Source organism: Geotrypetes seraphini, chromosome 2 (genome assembly GCF_902459505.1).
Source record: "Geotrypetes seraphini chromosome 2, aGeoSer1.1, whole genome shotgun sequence".
Classification (NCBI taxonomy): domain Eukaryota; kingdom Metazoa; phylum Chordata; class Amphibia; order Gymnophiona; family Dermophiidae; genus Geotrypetes; species Geotrypetes seraphini.
The window spans coordinates 67,294,312-67,319,632 of NC_047085.1; the positions used below are offsets into that span (position 1 = coordinate 67,294,312).

The 25,321-nt window shown below is 43.7% G+C and overlaps 1 protein-coding gene across 3 annotated transcripts in view; it reads right to left on the reverse strand.

Moving 5' to 3' along the window:
- The window catches only part of SPAG1 (sperm associated antigen 1), a 208,728-nt gene that overhangs the window by 49,761 nt on the left and 133,646 nt on the right, over window positions 1-25,321 (reverse strand). For all 3 annotated transcript variants that reach the window (XM_033933137.1, XM_033933135.1, XM_033933136.1), the window contains 2 exons: window positions 24,551-24,650; window positions 2,883-3,035 (listed from right to left, as the gene is read on the reverse strand). In XM_033933137.1, coding sequence (XP_033789028.1) covers window positions 2,883-3,035; window positions 24,551-24,650 — 253 coding nt within the window. The remainder of the gene's footprint in view (window positions 1-2,882; window positions 3,036-24,550; window positions 24,651-25,321) is intronic.

Here is a 25,321-nt window from a genome sequence, read left to right on the forward strand (position 1 = left end):
ACATACTTTTTAAACAATGTACATTGAGTGGAAGAAGTTCAGACTTATTCCAATTTATTTTATATCCTGAAAATTTACCGAACTTGTCTATCAAGTCTAACAAACAAGGAATGGAGGAAACAGGATTTCTCAAATATAATAAAATATCGTCTGCATAAGCAGAGAACTTATATTCCCAATCGTTACGAGGAATACCCTGTATCCCCTTTGCTTGATTAATAGCTAATAATAGGGGTTCTAATACTATATCAAAAAGCATAGGAGATAGTGGACAACCCTGTCTAACTCCCCTATGTAAATGAAAACGATCTGACATTTTATTATTGATATATAATCTTGCCATAGGGGAGCTATACAAAGTCTGAACCATTTGAATAAATCCTGAACCTATACCAAACCATTCCAATGCTTGATACATGAAATCCCATTCCACTCTGTCAAATGCTTTTTCTGCATCTAAAGAAATTTGCATACTCAGATTAATGATATTTTAAATCAATTTCTTAATTTTTATAAAGATTTGTATTCTTCCGAGTCTTATGCTGATAAACTTCAAAGTGGTGTGGAATTTTTAAATTTATTAGTGGGTCCAAAACTTCCTGATCATATAAAAAGAAGATTAGATGAGCCTATATCATTAAAAGAAGTAGAAACTGCATTGAAGTCTCTTAGAGTTGGATCCGCTCCAGGTGGGGATGGTTTTACAGTAGAATTTTATAAAACATTTCAAAATGCGTTACTCCCTCGTTTATTAAAATTATATCAATATCAACTAAATAAAGGTTGTATTACAGGTACTATGGCAGAATCTTTAACTATTGTTTTACCTAAGCCAAATAGAGATCCTACTTCGGTATCAAACTATAGGCCGATATCTTTAATTAATGTAGATGGAAAATTACTGGCTAAAACTTTGGCTATGAGATTGGCTAAGGCTCTCCCTTATATAATTGATGTACATCAAACTGGATTCATTGCGAATAGACATTCTTCTAGTAACACAAGATTGACATTCCACACTTTAAATTTGACTGTATTTTATTGAATTTTATTAAATGTTTAAAAAAAAAAAAATTAATGTTTAGATCAGTAGAAAATAATTTTTTATAGAATATATTTGATTACATATGATATGGTTGGGATGTGAGGGAAGGGGTTAAATTTTAATGTATTAATGTTAAATATTAAAGAAACTCAAGTGATGTATTCAATTTCAATTGTCATTTATTGATGCACTTGTTGTAAGATGTAAAAATGAATAAAGATTTATGAAAAAAAAAAGAAGTATTCTATTTCGGCCACCTAAGCCAGAGTTTGGCAGACCTTTGAGTCCTGGTGTGATCAGTGGGCGATTTTGAATATGGGATCTACCTTGCAGCAGATATTATCATTCCTGCAAGAGGGTTGTGCGAAGGGCTTGGCACACAGCTCTCTCAAGGTGCTTGTGGCAGTACTGATCTGTTTTGGGAGGCTTTTGCAGGGATCTTCCTTGGTACCGTATCCATAGTGAACTTTCTGAAAGGAGTCAGTCGTCTCTACCCCCTGTCCAGAATGAAATCTCAACCTCGTGCTCCGGGCACTTCAGAAGTCCCAGTTTGAGCCTCTGCACAGGACCATGGTGAAGGATCTCACCCTGAAGGCGGTGTTTTAGTGGCCATTATGTCTGTGCAATGAGTGTTAGAGTTGCAGGCATTGTCCTACTGGAATCCCTTTCTCCATTTTTCAGAAGCTGGAATCACTATTTGGATAATGTCATCCTTTTTACCTAAGCTGTTATTCCTTCCATTCTTTTGTGAGGAGGATTTTCTGGATTAATTTCAGCAACTACTGGATATTCTCATGGTGCTTCTCCAGTATCTGCTAGTCACAAACAAGTTTCACCGTACAGACCATCTCTTTTTTCCTTTCATAGGTCCTCTCGGGGGTTGGTAGCCTCTAAAGTCACCATTGCCAGAAAGATCAAATAGGCCATCTCATTTGCCTATATGCTGGAATGGAGGTCTTACCCTCTTCCCTTATGGGCTCACTTGATGAAGGCACTGGCGACGTCATGGCAGAGTCATGGTCCTTTTCTCTAGAAGAGATTTGTCATTCAGCTACTTGGTCTTCATTGTATATCTCTGTGAAACATTATCGTGTGGATATGGTAGCATATGTGCTAACTTCTTTTGGGGCAACTGTGTTGTTTGCAACACTTTCTGCTTCTATCCTTCTTAGAACTGCTTTGCAACATTCCATTAGTCTGGATTCATCTGCTGCTGATGACAGGGAAAGTAAAATTATGTCTTACCTGATAATTTTCTTTCCCTTACAGCAGATGAATCCAAGGCCCCACCCTCTGTAGTGAAGTGCTATTAGTTTTCTCATGTTCTGCAGAAGTAGCTGATGTTTCTTTTTTCCCTGCTTTTAGGTGGTGTCATCTCTCATTCCTAAAGTCATCTCTCATCCCTACAGTGTTGGTAAGGAGGGAGGAATGTCATCCACTGTGGTTTATTGCTCCTTCTGCTTTGTTAAGAATAATATTGAACAGCCAGGGAGCATGCTAGCCTATATCACAGAAGTCAGTTCAACACTCTCTATTTCTGCCTGCTGGTGGATGGACATAACCCATTTGTCTGGATTCGTTTGCTCATAACCCATTTGTCTAGATTTGTCTGCTGTGGCTAAGTGAAATAAAATGATCAGGTAAGACTTAATTTAAACATTTTAGATATGGTTAGGATAGGTTCAAAATTTCTAGAACTTATAAAAGTAATAAATAAAAGTTTAACAACCATATCCCATAGAGCAAGTAGCTCCCGTTAGCAACCTAAATATTGATAATAAAAAAATGTCTGCTTTATATACCATCTCTAGTAAGTGCAGAACAGAAGTGGTTTTACCTGTTAATGCTGTCATTTGCTGCCTGAATTCCACCATCTATCTGAAGTGCAGTTTTGTAGTCTACATATGCTTGTCTATATCGCTCTATGGATTCATATGCTATTGCTCGACGTAGAAGAGGTTTAAGGAAAAATGGCTGAAGTTCCAGGGCTCTTGGAAAAGAAAAGGGTAAATAAAGGTAAAAGCAGAATTTTATATAGCCATCTCAATACATTAACAATATAATATGGCTAACAATATTAACCATTTAGTCAGAAATATTTAACAATTAATGTTTATACCATGAAATATTATCCATAGGCTTAGTGTTACATTTTGATGTTTCTTAGCACATAACATATTGAAAGTTTCTGTGGAGGAAAAGTCCATAGTTTGTTATTGAGAAAGACATGGGGGGAAGCCACTGCTTGCCCTGGATCAGTAGCATGGAATATTCCTACTCCTTGGGATTTGGCCAGGTACTAGTGACCTGGATTGGCCACCGTGAGAACGGGCTACTGGGCTTGATAGACCATTGGTCTGACCCAGTAAGGCTATTCTTATGTTCTTGGTATGAAGAACCTGGAAACTCACTGCTCTGCAGCTTCTTTCAACTCTTCCTTCAAACATTATTAGGCACATTTGGATTGGATTGATTTTCTTGATATACCACTTGTACCAATGTATTAAGCGGTTTACAAAGCTACAAACTTCAAATACAATACATCACAATATATTTATAGATATCATATACAATACATTCATAATCTAAAACATAAAATTTACAATAAAATTTTCAAAAAAATCAATAATATTACTAATATAAAAGACGTCAGTCGTTTCAATGAAAGGTTATCAACAAAATCCATAATGTTACTGAAAGAAGACAGACTTCATTTGTTTTTTAAATGCCCAATATAACAGATCCTCATAAAACACAGTATTCCAGACAGTCGGCCCCACATAGGAGAAGGAAAAATTATGTCTTACCTGATAATTTTCTTTCCTTTAGATGAGGCAGATGAATGCAAAGACTAGTAAGCAGTGTCCATTCACCAGCAGGTGGAGACAGAGCACCCAACCGAACCCTTCTACTGGATGGCAAGCGTCCTGGTCAATCAGGATTGCTCATGACAAAATAGTAGGAATAAATGTAGGCTGTAAAAAATAAAACTCCTTTCACCAACTTCATAAAAATTCAAAACACATACAACCTAATGAAAAAATATGTGCTCATATAAAACACTGACTGTACAAAGAAATGCCTAAACTTTAGACACGTAAGCCCCAATTACAGGGTGGGACTCTGGATTCATCTGCTGTGTCTAAAGAAAAGAAAATTATCAGGCAAGACAATTTTTCTTTCCTTAGCACCAACAGCAGATGAATCCAGAGACTAGTGGAATGTAGCAAAGCAGTCCTCAAACAGGGAGGGAAACAGACACCACCTCTAAGAGAACTGAAGCTTGAGAGGCTATACCTTACCATGATGCCACATAGAGCACAAAAACAAAAGTACTGAAGACCAAGTCGCCACTCTACAAAGTTCTGTTAATGAAAAGCAACGTGACTCAGGCCCATGAAATCACCACTGCTCCAAAAAAGCACCTCCACCACCCCTCCAGTTTCAGTTTGCATAAAAGATACACTGATAAAATAGATTCCCTAAACTATCACATCCCCTTAGCTGCCGCAGAGTCCTTGTTTCAGCCTGATAAAGAAACAAAAAGATTTCCAAAATGCTGAAAATCTTTAGAGTATTTTAGTCTCTACTGATACCAAGGAAATGTAATGACTGAAACTGAGGTCTACAGTCCTGTTCCTGGAAGGATGAAAGAAAGAGCTTCTGAAGAAGAAGCAGCCCACACCCAATCTTGGGAAGCAAGGACCGCACTAAGCGGTTCAAAATACTGCATCTGAACAGTGTAGAAATGGACCTCTATAATACAATGCCTGGAACTCTGACACCCTGATCCACAGACCATGTGACCATAAACACTGTCTTGCGTGTATTGTCATTGATCAAGACTGCCTGCAGTCATGTAGGGAGCCTTAGGAAGGCTTGAAAGGCCAGATCACAAATCCATACTGGAGTGGAGTAGATCAAAGAATGGAGAGGAATCAATGAAAATCCCCTACCTAATGAGTGTACCTTAAAGAGGAGACTAGGGGGCTTGTACAGTTCTTATGTCATCATCTACTACTTTAATATGGAGTTGAAACTATCTTGCAACAGAAACTGGTCAGCTAGGTGGAGTTACATAGGAATGTACTGGAGAACAAAATGCCATCAGTATTACTGATGCTGACGGAACAGCTCCTGCTTTAAAAAGAATAGGTTATGGCAACCTTTTCAGATGTAGGGATGAGTAGGCTGCCACCAAGGCCACTCCTGTAAACTCAATTGCTGAGATATGCCTATGGTCATGCATATACAGGCACTTCACAACCTCTGTTTGCGAAGGCATCTGAAGCTGTTGTGGCTAAAGTCACCTCTGATGATAAACTGGAAACATGTCCCTTCTTCACAAGAAGATGGAAATGTCTGAAGTCCTCTTCTAGGACAGTACTTATGACCCAAATAGTTCTGTGAGGCATAGGTGTGTTAAAAGCAAACATGATAACTGCTTTGCCCTATACCCTCAGTAGATAGAGGCCAGATGCACCGCACCCCCCCCCCCCCCGGGCTGATAAGCAAATTACCTTGTAGCCAAATCAAAGAGCGACTAAGAAAGCTGATGCAGCAAGGACACCAGAAACTCTTCTAGATAGATATACTGGACCACGCCACAGGCCATAAATAATTGCGAACGGAGCAGCAGTGAAGGCATGACAAGAAGGCACCACAATGCCAAAGAGGCAGCTTCTACTGAGAGAATGGTAGATCTGCCATGTAAAATTGCAGACTTGTCCATTACCCCACATAGGAGAAAATTGGAAATACACCATAGAAACAACTCCTCATTGAAGATGTTGTCAGGAAGAAGCAAATGAAGACACTGGCCCTGTCCAAAAAAAAAGGAGTCAAAACTGCATACAAAAGAGAACATAAGAATAGCTTTACTGGGTCAGATCAATGGTCCATCTTGCCCAGTAGCCCATCCTCATGGTGGCCAATCCAAGTCACTAGTACCTGGCAAATAGTAGCAGCATTCAATGGTCCTACATGGAGCAACAGAAGCAGAAGTGCAGAAGCCAACAGATGTCTCCCTTGGGATATCCACTGCGCACCCTCTGAATGTGCTACTAGTTTGCCATACCTGTGAAGGTGGCCCCACACCAAACCAGAGATTGGAATCTGCATAGTCCATGAGGACACTAATCTGGGGGAAAAAAGTGAAAGTTGATAGAACTCTCTAATAACTGCTGACACAGAGGAGAATGGTAACTGACTTAGAGTAACCTGATAGAGAGAGCACCCTATAGAGCCTACAAGGCTACTTGGAACATCTACTGCCAATGCATTGCATAGGAGTCAGTAACATGGAAGAGAACAAATATCATCACCATGCAGCAGAACAAAAGCTGCCAAGCAGCAGAATGAATGCTGCTACAATGCAGCAGAATGCATACCAACACCCTGTGCAGTAGAACAAATGCTGTCGCCATCCACCTAAACCAGGGGTGTCAAATGTCGTTCCTCAAGGGCCGCAATCCAGTCGGGTTTTCAGGATTTCCCCAATGAATATGCATGAGATCTATTTGCATGCACTGCTTTCACTGTATGCTAATAGATCTCATGCATATTCATTGGGGAAATCCTGAAAATCTGACTGGATTGTGGCCCTTGAGGACAGACATTTGACACCCCTGACCTAAACAATTCTGTCACCATGTCACCTAACGAATGCAATCAATATGCTGCAGCCAGAAGAACACTGCCACCAATCAGCATAAACTATACAGTGACTATACAGCAGAAACAATGTTGTCACTCTGCACCACAAGCAATGCTGTTACCAGGTAGGTTAAGGAAACTGGACCGTAAACCCACTGGCACTGCCAGGAGGAGACAAGGTATTTCAGAAATACAGACCACATCATGAACCTGTATTGCAGGAAGGAAAATACAGAGAAAAGGAAATTTCTTATCTAGAGAATACGCTCCCTGCTCTTGGAAGCATGCTTACAAAGGAAAACTGTACTCAATCCCTCCCAAAATACCAGGCACAGCACCTAAATAGTAATTGCAGAAGGTACCTGGGAATAGTAGGCCATGTAAAGAGAGAGAGAGAGAGAACTCCCTGAAGACCAATAATGAGATGGTTTGGGGAAAATCACAGTTTATTGCTAGGATAAGCATCATAACATTTGTTTTATTCCTAGGGATCTGACAGAGATATTAGCGTGTTAATGCTTACAGATCCTGTCAGGTACTTGTGATCCATGTTAGCCCCTGCTGACACCCAGATAATGGGCTTGAGGGACCTTTGGTCTGTCCTGATATGGCAACTCTTATGTTTTTATGTTGAACTATCCTAAGAAAAATAATTAACTGTTCACTGACAAGTTGCACATTATACTAAAGACACCTCTGAAATTTAGAGGAATAATGTATACCGAAATCCCCTGAGAAGACATGCAGAGAAACTGAATTTCAGACTGACCCCAAAAAGAAATCCTTAGGGCGTTAACCAGAATTCTGCTCCAGTCAGTGTTAAATTGACTGTCAGGTTAGAACAGTGGTCTCAAACACACGGCCCGGGGGCCACATGCGGCCCGCTAGGTACTATTTTGAGGCCCTCGGTATGTTTATCATAATCACAAAAGTAAAATAAAACAGTTTCTTGATCATATGTCTAGACATAATTGGAATCACAGAAACGTGGTTGGCTGATGACAATAAATGGGATGTTGTCATACCAGGGTACAAACTTTACAGGAGAGACAGGACACACAAAAAGGGTGGAGGAATAGCGCTATACATAAAGGACTCCATACCCTCAACCAAAATGGAAACAGCAGTAAGGGCGGACGGCTTGGAATCAATATGGGTTACGCTATCAGGAGGATCTGGAGCAGACATCAAATTGGGTCTATACTATCGTCCGCCTGGCCAATCGGAAGAAATCGACCGGGACCTGGAGACTGAACTGCGGCAGGTATGCAAGAATGGAAGTGTGGTGGTGATGGGGGACTTCAACTACCCTGGGATTGACTGGAGTATCGGGCATTCAAGTTGCGTGAGAGAGACCAAATTCCTGGAAGCCACGAGGGACTGTTTCCTGGAGCAGCTGGTCACAAAACCTACACGAGGAGAAGCTACTCTTGATCTAATCTTCAGTGGACTGGGGGGACCTGCAAAGGAAGTAGCAGTATTAGACCCACTGGGGAACAGCGATCATAACATGATCCAGTGCAGACTAGAACTGGGATCATCCAGGGTGAAAAGAACCACAACAACAGCGCTCAACTTCAGAAAAGGGAATTATGATGCAATGAGGAAAATGGTGGGGAAGAAACTCAACGGCAGCACAAGGAAGATAGAGTCCGTAGAAAGCGCCTGGACCCTGCTCAAGCGTACGGTGCACGAAGCACAGAACCTGTACGTCCCCAGGTTCAGAAAAGAGTGCAAGAAAAATTGAATAAAGAACCCAGCATGGATAACGGCTGCTGTAAAAAAGGCGATCAGTGACAAGAAAGCATCGTTCAAAAAATGGAAACAGGATCAAACGCAGGCCAACCAAAAGGATCACAAGGAAAGACAGAAGGAGTGCCACTGAGTGGTTAGGAGAGCAAAGAGGGAATATGAAGAGAGACTAGAGGGAGAGGCAAAAAATTTCAAATCATTCTTCAGGTACGTAAAGGGAAAACAACCAGCGAGGGAGGAAGTGGGGCCCTTGGATGATGGGGATAGAAAGGGAGTAGTGAGGGAGGAAAAAGAAATAGCTGACAAGTTAAACGACTTCTTTACGTCGGTCTTCACGAGGGAGGACACATCCAACATTCTGGAACCAGAGGAAACAGAAAATGGAGATCAAGATAGCAAGCTGGTCCAACTAGAGGTGAGCCAGGAGGATGTCCACAGGCAGATAGACAAGCTAAAGAGTGACAAGTCGCCAGGTCCAGACAGCATTCACCCAAGGGTGCTCAAGGAATTAAGGAATGAAATAGCAGAGACACTTCAGCAAATATGCAACCTATCCCTAAAAACTGGAGAGATCCCGGAGGACTGGAAAATAGCTAATGTCACGCCCATCTTCAAGAAGGGTTCAAGGGGCGACCCGGGAAACTATAGGCCGGTGAGCCTCACATCGGTCCCGGGAAAGATGATGGAGGCGCTGATTAAGGACGGCATCTGTGATCATATCGAAAAAAATGGACAGCTAAGGTCGAGCCAGCATGGGTTCTGCAAGGGTAGATCGTGCCTCACAAACTTGTTGTACTTCTTTGAGGGGGTAAATAGCCAGGTGGACAAAGGTGAACCCATAGACATAATTTACCTAGACTTCCAGAAAGCCTTCGATAAGGTACCACATGAGCGGTTGCTCAGGAAACTATGGAATCACGGGGTGCGAGGGGAGGTCCACCGATGGATCAAAAACTGGCTGGCAGACAGGAAGCAGAGGGTTGGTGTAAAGGGCCACTACTCGGACTGGCAAGGGGTCACGAGTGGGGTCCCTCAAGGGTCAGTGCTGGGACCGCTCCTGTTTAACATATTTATTGACGACCTGGAGGCGGGAACAAAATGTGAGGTCATCAAATTCGCAGATGACACCAAACTATTCAGCAAGGTTGAAACCACGGCAGATTGTGAGGATCTCCAAAGGGATCTTACGACACTGGAAGAATGGGCGAAAAAGTGGCAAATGAGCTTCAACGTGGGGAAATGCAAGGTCATGCATATAGGGAGAAGGAACCCGATGTTCACTTACAAAATGGGGGGATCAATGCTAGGGGTCAGTAAGCTGGAAAGAGACCTGGGAGTGATGGTAGACACGACATTGAAGGCGTCGGCACAGTGCGCCACAGCCTCGAGGAAAGCAAACCAAATGTTAGGTATCATTAAGAAGGGTATCTCGACCAGAACGAAGGAAGTCATCCTGCCACTGTACCGGGCTATGGTGCGCCCGCATCTGGAATACTGTGTACAGTACTGGTCACCGTACCTCAAAAAGGACATGGCAATGCTTGAGAGAGTCCAGAGAAGAGCAACTAAACTGATTAAGGGTATGGAAAACCTTATATACACTGACAGACTGAAGAAGCTGGGGCTGTTCTCCCTGGAAAAGCGGAGACTCAGAGGAGATATGATAGAGACCTTCAAGATCCTGAGGGGCATCGAAAAGGTTGACAAGGACAGATTTTTCAATTTGAAAGAAACCACAAGAACAAGGGGTCACTCGATGAAATTGAAGGGGGACAGATTTAGAACAAACGCAAGGAAATTCTTTTTCACACAGAGGGTGGTGGACACATGGAACACCCTTCCGGAGGCCGTGATAGGAAATAGCACAGTACAGGGTTTCAAGGAAGACCTGGATAGGTTCCTGGAGGACAAAGGGATTGAGGGGTACAGATAAGAGTAGTGGAAGGTTTAGAGATAAGTGTAGAGGTAGGTATAAAATTAGTCAGGGACCGCTGCTCAGGCAATATGCCTGATGGGCCGCCGCGTGAGCGGACCGCTGGGCGGGATGGACCTCTGGTCTGCCCCGGCGGAGGCGACTACTTATGTTCTTATGTCTCTTTAGCTATAAATGACAATATTATTATTAAGACATAGCCAAAAGGAAAGATTTATAAACTATAAAGAGTTTTACCTCATGCAAAATTGTCATTTCTTTAATAAGACATTAACTATTTATTTCTGAGGCATTCCAAGTACCTATAAATCCAAAATGTGGCCCTGCAAAGGGTTTGAGTTTGAGACCACTGGGTTAGAAGGAACAGTCCAGAAGCTACTGGAGTTTAAACCGTTATGTTTTTTGAAATGTAGCTGTTCCAAAAGCACTTCACACATCCTAAATGTCAGAGATCAGAAAACAGACTGGCCAAGGCATTCTACTAAACTAACAGCCCGTTCTGGAAGATTCCATGTCCCCCTCTTCTACCAAAGGTCTAGCCGTATGTGTAGTTCCAGCTGAGGGACTGTGAAGGCTACCATGGAAATCTGAACATAATAGACCTCTATGCATTCACCCTGACGTGCCAAACCCTGTAAAAATACTGCTTACTTTTGCCTAGTATAAAACAGTACAGATAAGATACAACTTACCATAGCTTCATGTGCTGCCACTCTAAGATACGTGAAATCCGAAAATGCAAGCACTCCAGGCCCCTACCCATGTGTCAAACATTGCAAGGTACACTATAGAAATACAACTTCTGCTTAATCCTGCAGTATTAAATCAATGTTAAATATACCTTAACACTGCAAAAGGAAAGGGAGTTTTGTGAATTGCCACAAAACAAACATTTCTGAGGAAATTAGAAAGCCATGGGATAGGAGGTAAAGCACAGTTACTTACCGTAACAGGTGTTATCCAGGGACAGCAGGCAGATATTCTTGACTGATGGGTGACGGCACCGACGGAGCCCCGGTACGGACAATTTTAGAGTGATTGCACTCTAAGAACTTTAGAAAGTTCTAGCTAGGCCGCACCGCGCGTGCGCGAGTGCCCTCCCGCCCGACAGAGGCGCACGGTCCCCAGTTAGGATAAGCCAGCTAAGAAGCCAACCCGGGGAGGTGGGAGGGACGCAAGAATATCTGCCTGCTGTCCCTGGATAACACCTGTTACGGTAAGTAACTGTGCTTTATCCCAGGACAAGCAGGCAGCATATTCTTGACTGATGGGTGACCTCCAAGCTAACAAAAAGAGGGATGGAGGGAAGGTTGGCCATTAAGAAAATAAATTTTGCAAAACAGATTGGCCGAAGTGTCCATCCCGTCTGGAGAATGAATCCAGACAATAATGAGATGTAAAAGTATGAACTGAGGACCAAGTAGCAGCCTTGCAGATTTCCTCAATAGGAGTGGAACGGAGGAAAGCTACAGATGCTGCCATAGCTCTAATTTTGTGGCCCGTGACAGAACCCTCCAGTGTCAGGCCCGACTGAGCATAACAAAAAGAAACGCAAGCAGCAAGCCAATTGGACAGAGTGCGTTTAGATACAGGATGACCCAGCTTGTTAGGATCAAAGGACAAAAACAGTTGAGGAGATGATCTGTGAGGTTTGGTGCGATCAAGATAGTAAGCCAGAGCACGTTTACAATCCAAGGAATGCAAAGCCTGTTCACCTGGATTAGAATGAGGCTTTGGGAAAAAAACAGGTAGAACGATGGATTGATTAAGGTGAAACTCAGACACAACCTTAGGAAGGAATTTTGGATGTGTACGAAGGACAACCTTATCATGGTGAAAAACAGTGAAAGGTGGATCAGCCACCAGTGCATGGAGCTCACTGACCCTCCTGGCAGAAGTGAGAGCTATCAGAAAGACCACTTTCCAAGTTAGAAATTTAAAATGCGTTGTGGCCAAAGGCTCGAAAGGAGGCTTCATTAACGCAGAAAGAACCACATTAAGATCCCATACAACAGGAGGGGCCTTAAGAGGTGGTTTTACATTGAAAAGGCCTTTCATGAACCTTGAGACTAAGGGATGAGCTGAGAGGGGTTTTCCATGGATCGGCTCATGAAAAGCTGCAATGGCACTAAGGTGGACCCTTATCGAAGAGGATTTAAGACCAGAGTCAGATAAGGACAAAAGATAGTCCAATACCAATCCCACTGCTGTAGATATGGGATTATGGTGATGTAACAGGCACCAGGAAGAAAACCGAGACCACTTCTGCTGGTAACACTGAAGAGTAGACGGTTTCCTGGAGGCATCAATAATAGAACGGACAGGCTGAGAAAGGAGAGCATGAGGTGCAGTCAGCCCAAGAGATACCAAGCTGTCAGGTGCAGAGACTGTAAGTTGGGATGAAGAAGCGTTTGCTGATGCTGTGTAAGTAGTGAAGGAAACAGAGGAAGAGGTATGGGTTCCCTGGAACTGAGTTGAAGTAGAAGGGAAAACCAATGCTGTCTGGGCCACCGTGGAGCGATGAGGATCATGGTGGCTTGTTCCCTCTTGAGCTTGAATAAGGTGCGCAGCATGAGCGGAAGAGGAGGGAATGCATAAAGGAAGAGATTGGTCCAATCCAGAAGAAATGCATCGGGTTCCAGACGGTGAGGAGAGTAAAGTCTGGAGCAAAACCGGGGCAGCTGATGGTTGTGGGGAGCTGCAAAGAGATCCACCTGAGGAGTGCCCCATTGGGAGAAAATGGACTGGAGAGTCGAGGGGTCGAGAGTCCATTCGTGAGGTTGAAGAATTCTGCTGAGATTGTCTGCTAAGCAATTCTGTTCCCCTTGTATGTAGACTGCTTTCAGGAATAGGTGACGAGCAGTCGCCCATGTCCAAATCCTTTGAGCTTCCTGACATAAAGGACGGGATCCCGTCCCTCCTTGTTTGTTGAGGTAATACATTGCAACTTGGTTGTCTGTGCAAATGAGAAGAACCTGAGGAAAGAGGAGATGTTGAAAAGCTTTGAGGGCGTAAAATATCGCTCTGAGTTCCAGGAAATTGATGTGGTGCTTCTTTTCCTGGGTGGTCCAAAACCCCTGAGTTTGGAACTCGTTCAAGTGAGCTCCCCATGCATAGGGGGAGGAATCTGTGGTGATGACTAGTTGATGAGGAGGTAGATGGAACAGTAGACCTCTGGATAGATTTGATGAGTTCAACCACCAAAGAAGCGACTGTCGAAGAGACGAGGTCACAGATATGTGTTGTGAACAAGGATCCGTCGCTTGTGACCACTGAGTCGCTAGGGTCCATTGAGGAGTACGCAGGTGGAGACGTGCAAAGGGGGTGACATGCACTGTGGATGCCATGTGCCCCAAAAGTACCATCATTTGATTTGCTGAGATGGAAGTTCTCTGGAAAACCTGCTGACAGAGATGAAGGATGGTGTGAAGGCGGTTTGGAGGAAGAAACGCCCTCATTTGAACAGTATCCAGAATGGCTCCAATGAATTGAAGTCGCTGAGTTGGAATGAGGTGTGACTTGGGTAGATTGATCTCGAACCCCAACAGTCGAAGGAAGGAAATGGTCTGATTGGTGGCTATGTGAACGGACTGAGGAGAAGGAGCCTTGATGAGCCAGTCGTCCAGATAAGGGAAGACTTGAAAATTGTGGGAGCGGAGATAAGCTGCGACCACAATCAGACATTTGGTGAATACCCTGGGAGAGGAGGCTAAGCCGAAGGGTAGCACCTTGTATTGGTAATGATGTTGGTTGACAAGAAAGCGAAGGTATTGTCTGGACATCAGATGAATTGGAATGTGAGTATACGCCTCCTTGAGATCGAGGGAACATAGCCAGTCTTCCTGAGAGAGAAGAGGGTATAGGGTGGCAAGAGATAACATCTTGAACTTCTCCTTGACCAGACATTTGTTGAGGTCTCTGAGATCTAATATTGGTCTGAGATCTCCGGTTTTTTTGGGGACAAGAAAGTACCGGGAATAAAATCCCAGGCCTTGCTGGTCTAGAGGAACTGGTTCGATGGCATTGAGAAGGAGGAGGGATTGAACCTCCTGACCGAGAAGGAGGGACTGAGCCTTGTTGGAAGCAGACTCTTTTGGTAGACTTAACGGTGGAGGAGTCTGAAAGTTCAGGGCATATCCGTGAGCGATGATAGCAAGTACCCACTGGTCGGAGGTAATTGCTTCCCATCGAGACAGAAAAACCTGGAGTCGACCTCCTATGGGCTGAGTTTGAAGGCATGAGGGAGGAAGACTGGCAATGTTCTCGAGAAGAGAGTCAAAAGGGCTGTGTAGACTTAGGTTGAACAGCCGGTTTTACAGCAGGCTGTTGTTGTTGACGAGCCTGTTGCTGCTGTTGACGCTGCCTGCGAGGTTGAGGAGGATGAGTCTGAGCTGGGCGAGCAGAAAACCTTCTTTGATAAGAAGGTTGTTGCCTGAATGGACGAGGAGGAGGAGGCTTCTTCTTGTTTTTCAACAAGGAGTCCCACCTAGTCTCATGCGCGGAGAGCTTTTGTGTGGCGGTATCCATGGACTCCCCAAACAGCTCATCCCCAAGACAAGGCGCATTGGCCAGTCGGTCTTGATGGTTTACATCCAGTTCCGAGACCCGTAGCCATGCCAACCTTCTCATTGCTACAGAAATAGCAGTGGCCCGTGACGTCAGTTCAAAAGTATCATAAATGGAACGGACCATAAACTTCCTTAGTTGCAAAAGACTAGAAGTACATTGCTGGAAAGCAGGAAGTTTACGGTCCGGAATGTACTTTTGAAAAGAGGTCACCTGTTGAATGAGATGCTTCAGGTAAAACGAGAAGTGGAATGCGTAATTACCTGAACGGTTGGCCAGCATGGCGTTTTGGTAAAGGCGCTTTCCAAATTTATCCATGGCCTTTCCTTCTCTGCCAGGAGGAACAGAGGCGTAAACACTGGCACCTACAGACTTCTTCAGGGTTGATTCCACCAACAAGGATTCATGGGGAAGTTGTTGCTTATCGAACCCTGGAATTGGAATGACTTTATAAAGAGATTCCAATTTTCTTGGGGCTCCCGGGATGGTTAAGGGAGTTTCCAAGTTCTTATAGAAAGTTTCCCTCAAGATATCATGGAGGGGCAACTTTAAGAACTCCTTAGGAGGATGATCAAAGTCCAAGGCATCTAAGAATGCCTTGGACTTTTTAGAATCAGACTCCAAAGGAATTGAAAGGGTGTCTGACATTTCCCTTAAAAATTTGGTAAATGAGGAGTGCTCTGGCTTAGTAGCAGGGTCTTGCACCGATACATCCTCATCTTCAGATGAATAATCTTCCTCGGTACCGAGGTGATCATCCGAGTCATCCCACAAGTCAGGGTCCCGTACCGATTGGAGACGGCCCTGAGAAAGTGGAGTCGAGGTGCCAACATGTTTAGTCTTGCGTACCGATTTCCCCGAACGGTTGGAGACGGTACCAGGGGAGTGTAGAACGGTACGGGGCTCAGAGAACGGTACCGGTTCAGAAATGTCCGGAGCAGAACGTCGTTTCGGCTCCGCTGAAAGAATAGGCATGGACATGGATTTGTGCGGTGCCGACAAAGTCGATGTCAATAAAAGGGGTTGATCGACGGTCGGCACCGAAGGCTCACTGGGTACCGACACTGGAGGATTCGGTGTCAACAGAGCCGGGAGCAAATGTTGTAGTTGCTGTTTAAGCTGGACCTGGAGGATAGAGGCAATGCGCTCATCCAACGTGGGTCCCGATTGCACCGGTACCGGTCTTTTCTTGCTCGGTACCTTCGGTGCCGCTCGACGCTCGGGTGAAGTTGATGCCGATGACGAGGCAGTGACTTCAATGGGAGCGGAGCGTTTACGGGGCCGGCGCTCAGTCTGCAGGACTTGGCTCACTGCATGCTCGACTGGTGGCCCTAGGACAGTAGGGGAAGGCTTCTTAGCCGGCTTACCTACAGGGACCGACGTCGGCGATGTATCTGTCGGTGCCGAGACAGTCGGTGTCGATTTGGAGGAAGTTGCCGATGTCGATACTGGTGCAACTTCCATGTCGGTGCCGAACAGAATTCGTTGTTGAATTTGTCGGTTTTTTAAAGTTCTTTTTTGTAAAGAACTACAGCGGGTGCAGGTGTCAGCCCTATGGTCCGGACCCAGACACTGAAGGCACCACTTGTGCGGGTCGGAGAGAGATATAGGGCGCGCACACCGCTGACACTTTTTGAAACCCGGTGACGGGGGCATGAAGGGAAAAACCGCTGTAGCAAAATCGAAGCCGGAGGCTTCGATGGTGCCAACAGGCCCCGCCGGGGTAGTCAATAAAAAGTGAAAAAAATAAAACAATTTTTTTTTTTTTTTTTTACAAACGGTAAAAGAACAAGAAAGAAATAAAATGAAGAGAAAAATACGCGCGAGCGGGAAGGCAAGTGAACAGTTAAGGAAAAAACTTCCAACAGCCGTTGGAAACACGCGTCTTCTTAGCTCCGCGGAATTAAGAAAACTGGGGACCGCGCGCCTCTGTCGGGCGGGAGGGCACTCGCGCACGCGCGGTGCGGCCTAGCTAGAACTTTCTAAAGTTCTTAGAGTGCAATCACTCTAAAATTGTCCGTACCGGGGCTCCGTCGGTGCCGTCACCCATCAGTCAAGAATATGCTGCCTGCTTGTCCTGGGATAATGTCTTATTGTGGATTAAGAACTGGTTGAAAGATAGAAAACAGAGTAGGTTTAAATGGTCAATATTCTCAATGGAGAAGGGTAAATAGTGGGGTTCAAGCAAATAATCTATACAGACACTTTGAGAGAAAAATGGTGGGGTTCAAGCACATAATCTATACAGACACTTTGAGAGAAAAATGGTGGGGTTCAAGCACATAATCTATACAGACACTTTGAGAGAAAAATGGTATCTAAACCACACTATGCTCTCTCAACCTTGTTCCTATTTTTATTCTTATTCAAAAACAATTCTTTGTTGTCCTTGAGCAGTCTATACTATGGGTGGAGGCATTACCCTTTCAACTCTCAATTCCTAAGCAGATAGATTCAACCTGTCAGGAATAAAATGGGAATGGATGTGTGGTAGAGTAGGACAGATGTGTTTGTGAGGAGCTAGCTAAACTAAAAATAGACAAAGTGATGAGTTTGAAGGGATTCATCCAAAAGCATGCAAGGAGAGGTTCTGGAGGCTCCATTGGTTATATTTTCAATGCTTCTTTAGAGTCTGGAGTGGTCTCAGAGGATTGGAAGAGGGCAGATATGGGCCCTCTGCACAAGAATAGAAGTAAGGAGGAGGTTGAGAATTTCAGACCTTAATCTGACCTCGGTATTTAGAAAACTAATGGAAATACTTCATAAGCAGAGGATTGTGAAGTTTCTAGAACTAAATGGACTGCAGGACCTGAGGCAGCATGCTTTCACCAGAGGGCAGGTCTTGATAATTAAATCTGTTTGATTTATTTGACTGGGTAACCAAACAGTTGGATATGAGAGGGTAGTAGATGTGATGGACTTGGATTTTAGAAAGGCCTTTGACATGGTTCTGTATAGGCAGTTGATAAATAAACTGAGTGCCCTCGGTATGGGCCCTGAAGTGACAAACAGGTTAAAAATTGGTTAAGTGGAAGGAGACAGAGGGTAGTGGTAAATAGAGTTTGTTCTGAGGAAAAGGATGTTATCAGTGAAGTGCTGAACTGCCACAGGGATCTGTCTTTGTGCTGGCTCTTTCTAACATCTTTCTGAATAATGGTGCAGGACTGTCTGATAAGGTTTGTCGCTTTTCAGATGATACCAACTTTGTAATAGGGTAGACACCCCAGAGGGTATGGATAATATTAGGAAGGATCTAGCAAAGCTGAAAGAATGGTCCAGAAATTGGCAACAAAGATATAATGTGGCAGTGTGTAGCACAGTGCTTGGAGGTACAGCCTCAGCACCCTGAGATTGTGGGTTCAAACCCCATGCTGCTCCTTGTGACCCTGGGCAAGTCACTTAATCCCCTCCATTGCCCACTAGGACAGATAGGGAAAAATGCTTAAGTACCTGAATGTAAACCACTTAGGCCAGGGCTGCCCAAGTCCGGTCCTCGAGATTTGCATACAAATCTCTCTCATGCATATTCATTGTGGATATCCAGAAAACCAGGACTGCCAGTAGATCTCGAGGTCCGGACTTGGGCAGCCCTGACTTAGGCTATAAGCTTGAAGAATGGTCTGAAATTTGACAGCTAAAATTTAATGCTAAGAAATGCAAAGTCATGGATTTGTGCTGCAAAAACCAGAGGGAATGGTATAGTTTAGGGCAGGGATCTCAAAGTCCCTCCTTGAGGGCCGCAATCCAGTCGGGTTTTCAGGATTTCCCCAATGAATATGGATTGAAAGCAGTGAATGCACAAAGATCTCATACATATTCATTGGGGAAATCCTGAAAACCCGACTGGATTGCGGCCCTCAAGGAGGGACTTTGAGACCCCTGGTTTAGGGGATGAAGAACTTATGTGCATGATGGAAAACCGGGACTTGGGTGTGATTGTATGTGATGATCTTAAGGTGCCCAAACAGGTTGAAAAGGTGATGCCGAAAGCTAGAAGGATGCTAGGTTGATAAGGAGAGGTATGGCCAGTAGGAAAAAGGAGGTATTGATGCCGCTGTATAAGACTCTGTTGAGATTTCATTTAGAATACTGTGTACAATTCTGGAGGCCGCACCTTCAAAAAGATATAAAAAGGATGGAGTCACTCCAGAGGAAGGCTACTAAAATGGTGCATGGTCTTCATCATAAGGCGTATGGGGACAGACTTAAATATCTCAATCTGTATTCTTTGGAGGAAAGGCGGGAGAGGGGAGATATGATAGACGTTTAAATACCTTCGTAATGTAAATGCGCATGAGTCGAGTCTCTTTCATTTGAAAAGAAACTCTGCAATGAGAGGGCATAGGATGAAGTTAAGAGGTGATAGGCTCTGGAGTAATCTAAGGAAATACTTTTTTTACAGAAAGGGTGGTAGATGCATGGAACAGTCTCCCGGAAGAGGTGGTGGAGATAGAGACTGTGTCTGAATTCAAAAGGGCCTGGGATAGGCACGTGGGATCTCTCAGAGAGAGAAATAGATAATGGGTTACTGCGGATGGGCAGACTGGATGGGGCATTTGGCCTTTATCTGCCGTCATGTTTCTATGTTTATAAATACTAAAATAAATAAATGCTAAAAAATGTAGGGCTGTGCATTTGGGACAGCAAACATCCAAAGGAATAGTAGAAACATAGAAACATAGAAAGATGACGGCAGATAAGGGCTACAGCCCATCAAGTCTGCCCATACCATTGACCCCCTTTTAAGTCTACTGGCCCCCTTAACTCTACTGACCTGCTCTATTAAGTCTATATCCTAGCGACCCTATTCATTGGTATGACTCTCGCAGTGATCCCACATAGGTATCCCATTTATTCTTGAAGTCTGGGATACTGCGGGCCTCGATCACCTGTACTGGAAGCTTGTTCCAATGCTCTATCACTCGTTCCGTGAAGAAGTACTTCCTGAGGTCTCCACGAAACTTCCCTCCCGAGTTTGAGCGGATGTCCTCTTGTGTTCGAGGGTCCTTTGAGAAGAAAGATATCATCTTCCACCTCGACCCGTCCCGTGATGTACTTAAATGTCTCAATCATGTCTCCCCTCTCCCTACGCTCCTCAAGAGTATAAAGCTGCAATTTGTTCAGTCTCTCTTCGTACGAGAGACCCTTTAGCCCCGAGACCATCCTGGTGGCCATCCGCTGAACCGACTCAATTCTGAGCACATCTTTACGGTAATGTGGCCTCCAAAATTGCACACAGTATTCTAGATGAGGTCTCACCATGGCTCTGTATAATGGCATCATGACCTCAGGCTTCCTGTTGACGAAACTTCTCTTGATACAACCCATCATCTGCCGTGCCTTAGATGAAGCCTTCTCCACTTGAGTAGCAGTCTTCATGTCTGCACTGATGATCACTCCCAAGTCTCGTTCTGCTGTAGTCTTGGTCAAAGTTTCTCCATTCAAGGTGTAAGTCCTGCATGGATTTCCATTTCCAAGATGCATGACCTTACATTTCTTGGCGTTGAAGCCCAGCTGCCAGACAGAGGACCAACTTTCTAAAGTACGGAGGTCCTGTTCCATAGTATTCTGCAGATTGAAGCCGTTTATGATATTGCATAGATTGGCATCATCAGCGAATAAGGTTACCTTACCTTGAAGCCCTTGAGTCAAATCCCTAATGAATATGTTGAAGAGGAGTGGACCCAGGATGAGCCCTGCAGCACTCCGCTGGTCACATCCGACGTTTTGGAGAGGGTACCATTAACCATCACCCTCTGAAGTCTGCCACTTAGCCAATCTTTAACCCATGCAGTTAGTGTTACTCCTAACCCCATCGATTCCATCTTGTTCAGCAGTCTGCGATGTGGGACGCTGTCAAAAGCCTTGCTGAAGTCAAGGTATACGACGTCTAAGGACTCTCCCGAGTCCAGCCTTCTTGTTACCCAGTCAAAGAAGCTGATAAGATTGGACTGGCAGGACCTACCCTTGGTGAATCCATGTTGACTGGGGTCCCGGAGATTCCCCTCATTCAAGACCGTATCTAATTTATGCTTAATTAGTGTTTCCATGAGTTAACACGCTATTGAAGTGAGACTCACCGGTCTATAGTTCGCAGCCTCAGCCTTGCAACCCTTTTTATGCAGAGGAATGACGTTGGCTGTTTTCCAGTCCAACGGAACTTTCCCCGTGCTTAGTGAGAGATTGAAGAGCATGGCCAACGGTTCCGCCAGAACATCTCTCAGTTCTCTAAGCACTCTTGGGTGTAAATTGTCCGGTCCCATGGCCTTGTTCTCCTTGAGCCTTGTCAGCTCGCTGTAGACGTCTTCAGGTGTGAACTCAAAATTCTGAAACGGGTCTTCCGCAATTTGTTTTGCCTTCAACTGTGGTCCGTGTCCCGGTGCCTCACAGGTGAAGACTGAGCAGAAATATTCATTTAGTATTTCGGCTTTTTCAGAATCCACCACTGCGTAGTTTCCGTCCGGTCTTCTAAGGTGTACTATGCCGTCTGTGTTCCTTTTCCTATCACTAATATACCTGAAGAAAGATTTGTCCCCTTTTTTAATGTTTTTTGCCAAAGTTTCTTCCACTTGAAGTTTGGCCTCCCTAACTGCTGTTTTGACCGCTGCAGACCTGGTCTTATATTTTACTTTAGCTTCCCTTCTCTGCGTACGTTTGTAGGAAAGAAATGCTGTTTTCTTCTCCTTAATGAGGTGCGAGATCGCCTCAGTGAACCATTGGGGTTTATTGTTTCTTTGCCGTTTGTCTACCGATTTTATGTAGCGATTAGTAGCTTCGTGTATGGATGATTTCAGGTACGACCACATAGCTTCCACATTACCGGTTTCTGCTTGGTCCTGCAGCGTCTGATGGATGAAATCTCCCATGGGTGTGAAGTCGGTGCCCCGGAAGTTAAGTACCTTTGTTTTGTGATTGATTTAGGGAAGCCTTTCCTAAGGTTGAACCATACCATGTTATGGTCGCTAGAGGCTAGCGTATCTCCTACCAAGACCTCTGAGACGCTTTCCCCGTTGGTGAGTACCAGGTCAAGGATCGCCTGGGCCCTAGTGGGCTATGTTACCATCTGTTTTAATTGTGCACCGTTTATGGAGGCCAAAAGCCTCTTGCTGCTACTGGTGGTTGCTGAAAATGTGTTCCAGTCTGCATCAGGCAAGTTGAAGTCCCCAAGCAGTACAGTGTCACCCCATAGAGTGATATTCTCTATGTCCTCAATTAATTCCGTGTCCATGTATAGTATAGTATAGTGTTTTTGTTTCTTTTTTTAGAAACATGATGGCAGATAAAGGTCAAACGCCTCATCCAGGCAAAACAAATTGAAAAGGTGATCGTCAAAACCAGAATGATGCTTGGGTTCATAGTGAGAGGAATGGTAAATAGGAGTGTGTTAATGTATAAATCTATGGTAAGGCCCCACTTAGAATACTGTGTGCAGTTCTGGAGAATGCACCTTCCAAAAACTATAAATAGGATGGAGTTGGTTCAGAGAGCGGCTACAAATTGGTCAATGGTCTCTTGTTATAAAGTGTAAGGGGATAGATTTATAGATCTCAAAATGTATATTCTGAAAGAAAGGCAGGAGAGAAGGGATATGATTGAGACTTTTAAATATCACCTTGGCATTAATGTACAGAAGGTGAACCTTTTTCAAATGTAGGAAAACTCCGGAATGAGAGGGCATAGGGTGAAGTTAACAAAAAAATATATTTTTTATGAAAGGGTGGTAGATGCATGGAATAGTTTCCCAGTAGAGATGGTGGAGACAAAGACTGCATTTGCATTCAAGAAAGTGTGGGATAAGCATGTGGAATTTCTCAGGGAGAGAAAAGAATGGAAGTTGTGGATGGGAAGACTGGCTGGGCCATTTGGCCTTTACCTGCCATCATGTTTCAATGTTTCTATATTTCTAGGAGTAGCATGTATGAAAGTGGCAGTATAGTCAATGCTGGGCTTTTGCATCCCAAAATAGTAAAAAAAACATTTAGCTCTGCTTAGAGCTGTAAAACGCTTTAAACTTCAGAGTAGGGCTAAACGCTTTGTACCTTAGAGTGGAGGAGCAGCTTAGTGGTTAAAGCTTGGCATTCAGGGGTGCCTGATTCAAATCCCCCTCAGAGTGGCACAAAACATTTAGCAGCCAGATGTGTTTTACCTTTATTTAATCAGCACTGCACAGATACATAAATACAGTCAAAGCAGGGAAAACCTTTGCACCCCAGTATAGTACTAAACATTTGGTAATTCAGAATAGAGTGGAGAAGTAGCTTAGTGGTTATAGCACCAAGCTTTGACCATCCAGGGGTGCTTGGTTCAAAATCCACTGTATTTCGCAACCTAAGAGAGTGACAAACATTTTACAGTGCTAAATATTTTGCACACGCTATATCAGTGGTCTCAAACTCGAAACCTTTGCAGGGCCACATTTTGGATTTGTAGGTACTTGGAGGGCCTCAAAAAAATAGTTGTCTTACTAAAGAAAGCACAGTTACTTACCGTAACAGGTGTTATCCAGGGACAGCAGGCATGTAGATATTCTCTACATGTGGGTGATGTCATCCACGGAGCCCCGTCACAGACAGCTTTTCAAGCAAACTTGATTGAAGATCTCAAAGTTTGCTAGTGCTGCACCACGCATTTATACACATTTATACCCTCCCCTCCCCCAAACATTTCAATCAAAAATTGTGCGTGATCATACGGAATGTGCAAGTGAGACGGCACTCAGCTGCGTGGGCTCAGATAGAGGCTCTCTAACATGCGGAAGGCACCCGGAGTGGAAGGCTGGCCGGCGGATGGAAGAGGAATTCCCCTGAAGCGGCGCTGTGTAGGCTCAGGGGTTCTTTAGTGGCTGACGGACAGATGAGGCATCCCCCCGAAGCGGCATTGTGGGGTTCTTCAGCGGCTGGCGGAGGGGTTACTAGAGACCTGGCACCCGACACCCGACAAGTACAGACCTCTGGGCCACCCCTCCCCACTTCCTCGGCACCTTTTGGGTTCTGGAACGAATTGTCAGCGTTGCCATTATGGCCTATGGGGAAAGTTGCTTTGATATACGAGTACTTTGGATTGCGAGAATGCTTCTGGAACGAATTATGCTCGTAAACCAAGGTACCACTGTATATAGAATTTTATACTTCAATATTTTAGCTCCCTGAAAAAGCAAAAGCAACATTATGTTCATTTTTGCTGATGTTGCTTCCTTGGAATTATAGATCAGTGATGCGTAATGTATACTATATCAGCAAACTTGATGTTTTTCAGTGCCAGATGGACTGAATATTAAAATCTAATTTTAAATACTGAATAGAGAATGTTTAATTTAACTGCACAGCTATTTAGTCTTTAGCAGTCACAATGCACGTGATCAAAGGGGAAAGACATTATCCTGTATATTATTCAAAATACTACTGTATTTAATTTATAGGCCTTTCAGGTTCCTGATGACTCTTTCTTACATAGATTTGATGGATAACCAACTATATTCTAAGAAGGCAGCTTATTTATAATTTCTAGACAAAACACAAAAATGATAATATGCAAGCCTTTATCTAGAAGAGTTAGCTATAATGACATTCCAAGTGAGTTAATCATAATATTAATTTTACCTGCTACAATCTTCGATACAGACATTGTAGTTCCCATCCTTAAGATAACAGGCTGCTCGATTTGAATATAAGATGCTTATATCTTCTGGGTTATTCCCTTCTGAAATGAATCACAATCTTTCAAATTGATTTCTACTAGAAAAAGACAGTGTTCAGTTAAACAGATTCACTCCTCTGGAATTCTTTAGCAGGAGTCTTTCGTGTTATTCTACTTTAATGCAAGGCATTAAAGACTTTGCTTTTTCAATAAAGTTTTGGGTGAAGTGCTGGCAAATACTATGATAATGTGCATGATGTTCAATCAATCTTAGTAGTCAATGTTTTTTTTTTCTTTTTAATAGGTATTTTATTCTATTAGTTTACTATTTTTAAAAAAATTGTAAATAGCTTTTAAACTTTTTGTACTAAGCGGTACTATATATTAAATGAATGAATCAAATAAAAAATTATTAGCACACTCATTCTACCAGAGATGAGTACAACATTTCCAGGCTGCATGCCTGTAGTACAGTTTACCGATGGTTCAAAATCCTTGAACAGCTTTTGTTTATTCAGTAAAATACATGCAGTTCATGGAATGATTTAATTTAAAAAAACAAACCTGAAAGCAACATTAATTAGCATGCCTGCATGCAGCAGTTCAATTAATGTATATTTGTAGACATACCTACCTATTACTACTCGTACACCAAGGAATTTGCACTGTCAGTTTCTGGGTTGGGACTGCTTATGGCTTGCACAGCATGTTTGACAGCATTCTTAGTATTACAC